The 12008-nt window shown below is 35.8% G+C and overlaps 1 protein-coding gene across 2 annotated transcripts in view; it reads right to left on the reverse strand.

Moving 5' to 3' along the window:
- Positions 1–12008, reverse strand: part of PGAP1 (post-GPI attachment to proteins inositol deacylase 1) — a 94834-nt gene that overhangs the window by 78036 nt on the left and 4790 nt on the right. For both annotated transcript variants that reach the window (XM_073218490.1, XM_073218489.1), the window contains exons 2-3: positions 11216–11369; positions 6715–6890 (exon numbers count right to left, since the gene is read on the reverse strand). In XM_073218490.1, the coding sequence (XP_073074591.1) occupies positions 6715–6890; positions 11216–11369 (330 nt within the window). The remainder of the gene's footprint in view (positions 1–6714; positions 6891–11215; positions 11370–12008) is intronic.

A 12008-nucleotide genomic window follows, 5' to 3' on the forward strand; every position in this document is an offset into this window, starting at 1 on the left:
GGTTCCTTTTGGTAGGGGCTCTCTGTACTTTCAGGACTTGGGTGTCTATTTCCTTCTCCAGATTGGGGAAGTTTTCAGGTATTATTTTGTCAAAGAGACTTTCTACTTCTTTGTCTCTCTCTTCTCCTTCTGGTACTCTTTATTATGCAAATATTGTTTTGTTTGGTGTTGTCACACAGCTCTCTTAGCACTGTCTCATTTTTAGAAATTCTTTTTTATCTTTGTTCCTCAGCTTGTTTTCCTGTTCTATATTTGCCATCTGATTGTCTCCTCTAGTTATAGCAATCTATTATTCATTCCCCCATTGTATTTTTCATCTCAGTTATTGTATTCTTCAGCTCTGAATGGCTCATATTCAAATTATCTCTATTGAAGTTTTCACTGAGATGAATTCTTTACCACAGATCAGTGAGCATCTTTATGACTGTTACTTTGGAATCTTTATCAAGAGTATTGGTAATCTCCATTTTGTATAGCCCTCTTTCTGGTGTCTTATCCTGTTCTTTTGCTTGGAACATATTCCTCTGCCCCCTCATTTTGTCTGGGTTTCTGTGTTTCTCTTTTGTATAGACAGATGAGCTATGCCTCCTGGTCTAGAAAGTAGTAGCTTTATGAGGAAGGCATCTTGTGGTGCCCAGAAGCTCAAGATGCTTTGTTCACCAGTGCTTGGTTCTTTGCACTAGAAGCTGCAGTTGGTGGTGGTGGGCTTTGAATGGGGCTGCCTTTCTGCCTGTCTGCCAGCAGTGGCTGATCTCAGTCTGCTACAGCTGGCAGCTGACCTCAGCCAGCCCTTTACCTGCTGTGAGGCACTTCTGTGGGGATCATTATGGGTGGGGCAGCCCTCTGCCTGCTGCACAGCAACAGTGGCACTGCTGGGCCAGCAGGGCAGGTGGAGCAGGAGCACAGGGGAGAGTGACATGGGGCTGAATCACCAACAATGGGGAAAGAGCATTTGGAGCAGGCTACTGTGGGTGCCTTTCCAGTTGGGCTGAGATAGAGCCAGGAAAGCTGGGAATGCCTCCCTCTGCCTGCCAGGCAGCAGTCTCCCTCTGCATAGTAGGCAGCAAAGTCTGACTGCTGCTGGGCTGAGCAGGCAGTTATGGAGGGAAGTAGACCACAGGGCTGAGCCACCAGCAAGGGAGATGGAACATTTGTAGCTGACTCTCACAAGCACCCAGCCAATTGGGCTGAGGGAGGGCTTAGGAAGTGTTGCCCATCTGCCCTTTCTCCTCTGTAGAGCTCCCTCCAACCCCCACCCCTCAGGCACACTTCCTGCCGCCGGTGTATCTTTCAAACTGCTGCCTCTGTGTTGGGTCTCAGTGGGGCTGATGAAGTGTGCCTGTCCTCCACAAGCTACAGGAGTCTCAGCCTCCCAGAGTGCTCCAACAATCCCTGGTGTCCAGCCCTGTTAATCACCAGAACCCAGTATAATGTGAGCTTGTGTTCCCAGAGCAAATCTCCAGGATCAGTACGCAGGATTCCTGTGTGCTTGTCTCCTCTGCTCCATTCCTCTTCCTCCAGCTTGTGGGCTGGGATGGACGGAGGGCTTGAGTCCTGATCAACTGCAGCTCTGCCACTTTACCCTTCTCTATGTAGTCTTCTCTTCTTTACCAGGTGTAGATGGTCTATTCTGCAGTCTTCAAGTCATTTTCAGGTTTAGTTGAATTTGCTGCAGTTGCTTCCTTGGTGTGTTCCCACCTTGCCTTCGTATTCCACCGTCTTTTCCCCACTCTTCACAGCCTCATTTGTTGTTGAGGATTTATTTTTACATTCATGAGGGATACTAGGTCTCTATTTTCTTTTCAAACAATGTCATAATCTGATTTAGACAATCACTGTTTGCTGGTTTCTTAAAATGAACTCAGGTGGTCTCTTCCTCTATTTTTTGAAGGAGTTTGTGTAAGATAGGCATCATTTCTTCTTTACATGTTTGACAGAATTCACCACTAAAGTCACTTAATTCTAGAGTTTTCATGTAGCAAGACTTTTATTTACAAATCCAAAAATTCTTAGACAGATATAGATCAGAGATTGTTTCTTCTTGTGTCTGTTTTGTGACATGTTTCAAGAGATACATGAATTTCATCTGAGTTGTCAAATTCATTGGCATTATGTTGTTCATAATATTCCTTTAGTAGCTTCTTAGTATCTGTAGGCTCTGTAGAGATGCCCCCTCTTTTATTCCTGATAGTTGTGTCCCCCTCCTTTTTTTTCTTAACGAGTGTAGCTAGGGACTTGTCAATTTATAGATCTTTTCAAAGTATCAGCCATTGGTATCAACTTTCTGTTTATTTTCTATTTCATTAATTTCTATTCTCATCTTTATTGTTTCCTTACTTCTACTTACTTTGAGTTTAATTTTCTTCTTTCTCTAGCTTCTTAAATTACAAGGTTAGGCCACTGCTTTTAAATATTGTTCTCCTGTAATATTTTTTCTAATCCCTATGTTAACCTTACAAATTCTGATAAGGTTTTCACTTTAATTCAGTCAAAACATTTTCAAATACTACCTGTGATTTTCTTTTTGACTTCTGGGTTACCTAGAGATAATTTCCAAATATTTGAGGATTTTTCAGGTATTTTTATTGATACCTAACTGACTTCTGCTACCTTCAGGAACCCACAATTTCAATCCTTTAAAATTTGCAGAGACTTGTTTTATGGCCTAGCATATAGCATATCTTAGTAAATGTTATATGTGCATTTAAAGAGAGAACATAGTTTCTATAGTTGTGGGGAGTAGTACTATATAAATGTCAATAGGTTAAGCTGGTTAATTGTGTTCAAATCCTCTATATCTTACTGTTTTTTTGTCTATTTATTTTATCAATTCCTAAGAGAAGATTGTTGGAATCTTCAATTCTCATTGTAGATTTACCTATTTCTTCCTTTATTTGTCAGTTTCTACTTCATGATTTGGAAGCTCTGTTTCTAGGTGCAGACTCAAGACTGTTCTGCCTTCCTGATGAGCTCTTCATCATTATGAAATATTCCTCTTTACCCCTGTAATATCCTTTGCCCTAGAATCTATTTAACTGATGTTAAGATAGCCATGCCATCTTTCATCTGATCTGTGCTCGCATGTATATTTTTTCCATTTTTACTGTAATCTATCAGGATATTTACATTTAAAGTGGCTTTGGCTTTCTAATAGACACATTAGTATATACTTGGGTGGGTTGTGCTTTTTAAGTTCAGTCTGACAAGGTCTTCCCTTTTAAATGGAGTGTTTAATCTATCTAAAAATAATGTAATTATTGATATAGTTAGATTTAACTCTACCATCTTGCCATTTGTTTTCTATATGTCCCATGTTTTTCTTTTCTTTCCCACTTTCAGATTGAGTATTTCTCTTCCATTTGTTCTTTAGCTCTATCTCCTTTTATGTTGTTGTTACTCTAGAAATTACAATACGTAACCTTAAGTCTACCAAGAATAATATTATACCACGTTACCAAAGTAGAATAATTTATTTACTCCTCTCCCCATCTTTTCACTGTTATCTATTTTCCTTCTAAACTTATAAACCTCATAATGCATTTTCATTTATAAAAAGTTTTAACCTTATTTTGAATCAATTAGAGAAAAGTTATAAAAAATACCCACATACCTCTCATGCAACTTCCCCTGATATATTTTACATAATCATGTTATAAATATTAAAATCAAGAAATAAACACTGGTTCAATAGTATTAACGAAACAGCAGCCTACTTTAAATTTCAGCAATTTTCCCTATAATGTACCTTTTCTATTCAAGATTTGATCCAGCATCCCACCTTGCATATATTATTTCTCCTTAGTCACCTCTAATCTGTGACAATGTGACAGTTCTTCACTCCTTCCTTGTTTTTCATGACCATGATACTTTTTTTCTTTTTTCTCTCTTTATTATTATTTATTTTTTTAATAAAATGCTGAAGTGGTAGGTAGATGCAAGATAAAGGTAGAAAACATAGTTTAGTGTTGTAAGAGAACAAATGCAGATGATCAGGTGTGTGCCTGTAGACTATGTGTTAATCCAAGCTAGACAAGGGCAATAAAACATCCACAGATGCAGCAGATTTCTCTCAGAACGGGGGGTGGGGGAGGGGGTTCTAAGCCTCACCTCTGTTGATCCCCAATTCCTCACCTGATGGTCCCCCTGCGACTGTGTTGTTCCTCCCTTGAGGAATCTTACCCGTCTCTGGCTAACCAGTCATCTTCCGGGGCCATACAGGGAAATGTAAAGTTGGTAAGTGAGAGAGAAGCCTTATTGTTTGAAAAGGTTAGTTTTTTACTTCTTTGCATATTTATGCCCTGTGGCTTCTATGCCCAGCATTTGTCTTGAGGTATCTTTACCACTTGGAAGAATTGTGATACACGGTAAATTCGATATGAGGCACGAATTCTATTTATGGGTTGTGATTAGGAAGGAAGAAGAAAAGCCATAGAAGTAGCAGGTGGAAGAAAACATGACCATGATACTTTTGAAGAGTACTGGTTATTTTGTAGTATGTCTCTCAATTTGGGTTGTCTGAATTTTTCTTATTAGAAGTTACACATTTTTGACAATAATGCCACAGAAATCATGTCGCATCCTTCTCAGTGCATCATGTCAAGGAAGTTCACACTGTCATACGTCTTATAATTGGTGATGTTAACTTTAGTTAAGATGGTATCTTCCAGGTTCTCCACTGTAAAGTTATTACTTTCCCTTGTAAACAGTATTTTAGAATGGACTTTGAGACCATGTGAATATCCTTTTTCTCCTCAAACTTTCACCCACTAATTTTAGCATCCATGGATTGATCTTGTCTCCAGCAATTATTATTGCACTGCTGACCTAATGGTAATTTTTTATTTTCTTCTTTCTTTCTACAAATGACAAAATTGTCAGTTTCTGTTACTTGGACGATGTCTTTATTTTGTCCTCATTTTTGAAGTATATTTTTGCTAGATATGCAATTTTAGGTTGAGAGTCCTGCTCTCCTGCCCCATCCCCAAGACCTTTAAGGTATTTTCTGTTGTATTTGGCTTTCATTATTTCTGATGAAAAGCAATGATAATTTTTATTGTTTTTCCCTATAAGAAAAGGGCCTTTTTCTCTGGCTGTTCTTAAGATTTTTTCCTTACTTTGGTTTTCAAAAATTTGACTATGATATACTTATGTGTGATTTGTACTTATGTTGCTTGACATTCATTGACCTTCTTGGATCTGTGGCTTGAAAATCTTTAATCAAAATTGGAAAATCTGGGGCCATAATTCTTAGAATATTTTTTTCTTCTAGGGTTCCAGTTACATATGTTAAGTCTGCTTAGTGCTGTCTCACAGGTTCCTGAGACTCTGTCCCTTTTATCCTTTTACCCTATGTGCTTCATTTTGGATAGTTTTTATTGTCCTATCTCTAAATTCAATGACCTTGTTCTGTAGGGTTCAGTCTACTTAAATCCTATCTACTGAATTTTTAATTTCTGATATGTATTGTTTCAGTTCTAGATTTTCCTTTCTGTTCCTTTTTTTAATAGTTTCCATTGTCTCTGCTGACACTCCCAGTCTGTTCCCTTGTTAGGTCTACATCTATGAATTTAAATCATTAATTTCAATATTTTTGAGACAATATTTAAGCATTGTTAATATAATGCTCAATTGGATTATTGAGTGGATCCTCTTTACTTTAGGGCTAGAGTAGTTCTATTCTTAAATTGTGTCCTTTCTGGGTGTTGACTGAATATCAATGTGTTCAGAAAGGTCTTTCTGCTCCAGCTGTTCAACATTTCTGAGTCCAGCACCACATGGCCTCTGAAATCTCAATTCAGCTCACAATTCCCCAGTAACTGTTTTTTGCCAGGACTGTACTGTGGCATACTAAAGGGAGAAGTGGTAATAGAAAGTAGTATTTATCCCTCACACTGCTTAGAATTGCTGGCACAGAATGCTTTTTAGTCTGTTTTACTGCTCTTTTAAATTTTTCTAGAAACATGTATTCCCCCTATTCCTTGCACCTGAGGTTGATACATCCTACCACTTCCTCCCTTGTATGCTATACGGCCTTGCAGCTTCTTTCTCTGTGCATATGAAGCACAGCATTCAAAGATTAAGAAATCTAGAGCACTTATCTCTGTCTAGTTCACATCTTTCTCATACCCTCCACACAAATCAAACCACTGCAACAGTCCCAAATTCCAATCTCTCCTTTCATCTCAGTGATGTCATTGTGCTCTACTTGATCTCCATCTATTTGCCCCATGGTCTAGAAAACTCTTGCTGCAGAAATCCAGGGCAATCATCAAGCTCATCTCACGTGTTTTCCTTTTTTCAGGACCAACGTTTTTTACTGCTTGGTTGTCCAACATGTGAAAACATGTGCTTCAGATAGTCTAGTTTTATGGTTGTCTATATATGGAAATGGTCTACCTTAGTACCAGTTACTTCATTATAACTAAAAGCAGACATCCATACTAATGGCTTTTAGGAAATGCACTACACTCCTAATTTAACTTCAAATGAAGTTAAAAAAAAATGTTTGCCCTAAATTCACAAGGTTTCTTATATATTCAATAAAAATTTCAAAACCACCATTGTGTTCAAAACAACAGACTCCCACAGGAAAACTTTGTGTGATCTTTACTTCAACTTCCATATAAATAAATAAATTATTTAAAATATGCTGAGTCCCTTTTTTAAAAAATGCTAATATGTTGATCACTAATGATTTGTGTGCTTCTCTCTTACCTTATAGAGTTTGAGAATTGTTTTGATACATTCATGTACAAATTTGGTTTGCTTCTGAAGACTTCCACCATACAATGCCACCAGCTCTTCATTGAAATTCACACTAAAGAAGTCAAAGTGGTACTTGAAGTCAATATCTTCTGCTTTTCTAAGTGCAATGGAGCCAATAGAACGAACTGCAGAGGAAATGGATGAAGGGCTCATTAAAAAAATTTTTTAAGTTTTATCCATTCTTGCTCCAACGTCTCTTAACAAATAACTTTATCCCACACTATGAACATAAACAACCCATTTCAGGTTGACATCATTTAATAGTATCAATTTAGAAGAACGAACTAACCTAGCAGTTGTTATGTCTTGTGCCTTAAATATTTTTTAAATTACATAAAAATTGAATAGGTCATTCTCTACCTGCTTCTCCTTTAGTAGTGCAACAATAGCTAGAAGGGAGGGAGGGGATTCTTTGAAGAGTAAGAAATAGGAATTTTGTCACACTTGAAGATTTTAAGAGGAAGAAAATTCCTACAAGAAATGTCTGCTCATCATTTGGTTTAGATATTCATGCTTGATTTGTCTTTTTCTTACATATGACATCTATTCCATCAGTAAATCCTGTCGTGCTCTACCTTCCTAATATATCCCCAATCAAGGCTTCTCACCATTTCTACCGCTATCTTCCTAATCCAGGCACCATCATGTCTTGCCTGGACTACTCTAATATATTCCTAACTGGTCTCCCTGCTTTTCCCATTGTAGGTTTTGTTTTATAAATCTTTTCACAGAATTCTTTGTTAATTGATTTTATTAGTTGACATTAAAAGTCACAGTACATATACGATTTTACAAACAAAATACTTCTGTTTGCCATTCCATTTTTTTAACATATATAATTCAATACTATACAGCTCACCATGTAAAGTGTACGATTTTTAGTATATTCACAGAGTTGTACAATCATTTCTGCAATCTCACTTTAGACATTTTTTAATCACCCCAAAAAGAAAACCCTGTACTCATCAGCAGTCACTCCTCATTCCTCTTCTCTTCTATTCCTGGAAAGCACTAATGTACTTTCTGCCCTGAGGGATTTGCCTATTCAGGATTTTTCTAAAATGGGATTATATGTGGTCTTTTATGAATGGCTTCTTTCACTTACAACGTTTTCAAGGTTCATCCACATTGTTAATATGTAATTCATGTTACTTTTTAAAGTTATTATGTACATTTCAGGTATATGGCTTTATGATTCAACATCTGGTGAATTCAACACTACAAAGTGATCACTACCACAAGTCTAGTTACCATCCATCACCATACACTTGGCCCCCTCCCCCTCTGGTGACCACTAGTCTATTTTCTGTATCTATGAGTTTTTGTTTTGTTTGTTCATTTGTTTTGTTTTTTTAGGTTCCATATAAGAGAAATCATAAGGTACTTGTCTTTCTTCATCTGACTTATTTTACTTAGCAAAATACCCTCAAAGACCAGCCATGTTGTCACAAAACATAAAATTTAAGATTTCACTTTTTTACATCTGAGTAGTAGTCCATTGCATAAAAATACATCTTCTTTATCCATTCATCTATCAATGGACACTTAGATTATTTCTGCATCTTGGCCATTATAAATAATGCTACAATTACTACAGGATACATATAACTTTTCATAATGATTTGTTTTAGTATTCTTTGGATAAATACCCAGAAGTGGAGTATCTGGGTCTTTTGGTATTCTATTCTTAATTTTTAGAGGAATCTCCACATTGTTTTCCATAGTGGCTGTATCAATTTATGACCCAACCAACTGTGTTCAAGAGTTCCCTTTTCTCCATATCCTTGCCAACACTTGTTTTTACCTGTCTTTTTGAGAACAGCCATTCTAACAGGTATGAGGGTGACATCTCATGTGATTTTGATTTGTATTTCCCTAATAATTGGTGATATTGAGCATCTTTTCATATACCTGCTGGCCATCTGTATGTCTTCTTTGGAGAAATGTTTATTCAGCTCTTCTGCCCCATTTTTAAATCAAGTTGTATTTTTTTGTTGTTGAATTGTATGAGTTTTTTATATATTTTGGATATTAACCCCTTATTAGATATACGGTCTGCAAATATACTCTTCCATTTAGTAGGCTGCCTTTTCATTTTGATGGCAGTTTCCTTTGCTGTGCAAAAGCTCTTTAGTTTGATACACCCCCTTTTTTATTTTGGCTTTTGTTTCCCTTGCCTTTGGAGTGAAAGCCACAAAGACATAACTAAAACCAATGTCAAGGAGCTTACAGCCTTTATTTTCTTCAAGGATATTCTTTGTGGTTCATTTCTTTTTATTGCTGAATAGTATTTTATTATATGGATATATCACATTTTACTTATCTATTCATTAGTTGATGGGACATTTGGGTTGTTTCCACCTTTTAGCTATATAGAATATTGTTGCTAAAAACATTTATAAACAAATTTTTATGTGGATGTTATCTTGGGAATATATCAATACTGGAATTATTGGGTCATAAATCTCTATATTAATACTCTGAGGAACTGCCAAACTGTCAAAGTGTTTGACAGTATTCCCACCAGCAATGTATGAAGGTTTCAATTTCATCACATTCTCAATAACACCTGTCATTATCTGTCTCTTAGATTATAGTTACTCTAGCAGGTACAACAAGGAATCTCACTGTAGTTTTGATTTGTACTTCCCTGATGACTAATGACAATTAGTATCTTTCTTCCATTTTTGCCCCTTACAGCATATTTTCCAAACAGCAAAGTCAGAGTGATCAATTTCTAAAAATAAATCATAGCTACCAGTTTAAAATATAAAAGTCTAACCATTCTAATGTTGTCAAGGATGTGGAAAAGGGAAGTATACTGTTTCTGGGAGTAAAAGTTAGGACAAGCAGTAAAAATAAAAGGACACACATAATAGAATTACCCTATGGTATGCATCTTACAGAAACATGGACTTATATGTTCCAAAATAAGAAAAATATTCATTGTTTGTAATTGCTAATAAATATAAACAAGTGTCAAAAGACAGAATGTTTAAACTATGGTATAGTCATACAACTGAGTAATATAGAGGAAAATGAGTGAATCACAGCTCATACAACAACTGGGATAAGTTTTAGATACAACGTTGAGTGGAAGAAGCCAGATACAAAGGAGTAACATAAGGAATGATTATATTTCTATTACAAAGTTTTAAAATAACCCTAAATAAGTAGATTGTATTAGGGATTCATGCGTAGATACTAAAACTATAAAGAACATCAAAAAAATTACTACCTTAAAGTTAGGGTTGTGGTTCTGTCTAGAAAGAGAGGAGAGAGGTTTAAGCAGGAAGAGCCATACAGGGTGTTTCCTGATACTGGCAATCTACTTCTTGACTTGGGTTTCAGTTCTATGGAAATTTACTTTATAATAATGTTTAACTGAACATCTATATTCTATGCATTTCTCTGTGTCTGTTATATTTCAACTACAATGATTAACAAAAAAAAATCAGGTTACATCATTTCCGTCCAAAACCCTCCAACAGTTTCCCTTTTCCCCTTCACACTTCAAGGGTGAATGCACCATGCATGTTCCTGCCTCAGAGTCTTCCCCACAACAGTCACATACCTCAGTTCCTTGCTACATTAAGCCTCCGCTTAAATGTCATCTCTTCATACTGACCTTTCCTGGCAACTTCATCTAAACTAGTACCTCCTGATCCTGTTTATCTTCTATCCCTTACTCTTATTTTTCTTACTTTTAACACTACTGACATATTTGTTTGATGGGCATCTTCCCAACAACATAAGTTTGATGAAGAGACTTTATGTCTGCTTTATATCCCTAATACTTAGAATACTGCCTGGATCATGGTAGGTACCCCATAAATATTTGGTAGATAAAAAGCATGTAAGTAATTATACTAAATGCTGAAATAATTCTGTCCTCATTAACAACAAAAAAAGCAGATTTTAGATAAAATTACCTCTAGATTACTTGGGTCATTATGCCAGAAATAACTGCTGTATCTCCAAGCCAATATTCAATTTGGAATCTGTACATATAACTACCCTACTGTCACTTTTTGGTGCCTGCCTCAGTATTTCTAGATCAAATTTAAATAGTTCCAAAAGAAAGAGATCAATCTTGTCTCTTGTTCATAACAAAAACCACTGATTTACTTCTTTAATCAGTGATTCAGGTTCTATTTTCTCCATCCTCCATTTACAACATAAATCTTTTTTTCTTCTGTTAATTCCTGAATTCCTATACCATCTATTTATCCCACCGTACTCCATATTATTCTTTTTTTCCTTCTTACTCTTTGCAAAGTAGTCTTCAACTGTTCTTTCCTATATACTTCTCACATGTATTTCTTTCAGACAAAATGTCATATATTTGTGTCTCCCAATATGACTAGCACAGTACTTTAATATAAAGTATGTATCTGGTAAATTCTTCAACTAAATTTTATACCTTTCAAAATTTACTTCCAAGACTTACCTTGCTTATAACTTCCAGCATTACCAGGAAGGAACAGAACTGGAATACCTGTCAAAGGGAGGATTTTGTGTTCTTCAGCATAGGATCCTTCACCATAAAGATATAATTCATATGCAGGATAACGTTTTGCCAATTTCTTCGGAAGTTCTATTTTCTACAGAAAAGAAAGGGTGATTTCACTTCAGTCAACTTTATTAATACAATTCGCCCTCACTGTACCCACCTATGAATTATACAAATTCAAATTACTACAATATAAAAATATTACTGGTGATAAATTACATTTAATGCCCAAAACAAGTTCTACTTTTAATTTATTCATATGGAGAATTAGTTTTGAATTATGTGAGTTTTCAATCATGCAGTCTTTGGGAAAGCACAAAGTAGGACTACCTTAAATTTTAATGATACAAACTACTAAAAATAGTCACTGACAACAGAAAAACACTGGTAAATGTAAGCAAGTAACATGTTAACATAATTGGAAATGCATTTAATTTGGTATCAATACTAATTATACTTAGAAATGATAAAAGCTTTCCATTATCAAATCAATTCTTTTTTGCTGTTTTAAACTGTTTTGCAATATCTCTCCTTGTACTCAGGCCCAACTCTTTATTGTAGCTGTTACATCACTCAAAGGAAAGTAAGTTTGTTTGATAATGCAGTTCTCTGACCTCTCCACTTAATATGCTTTGACCTACAATGTGTTTAACAAATTAATCTGAACCTTATAGCCATGTCTTGGTCAAGATATGTACACTCTTCTCACCACAAACATTTCAATGAATTA

The sequence above is a fragment of the Manis javanica genome, chromosome 12 (assembly GCF_040802235.1).
Source record: "Manis javanica isolate MJ-LG chromosome 12, MJ_LKY, whole genome shotgun sequence".
Lineage (NCBI taxonomy): Eukaryota > Metazoa > Chordata > Mammalia > Pholidota > Manidae > Manis > Manis javanica.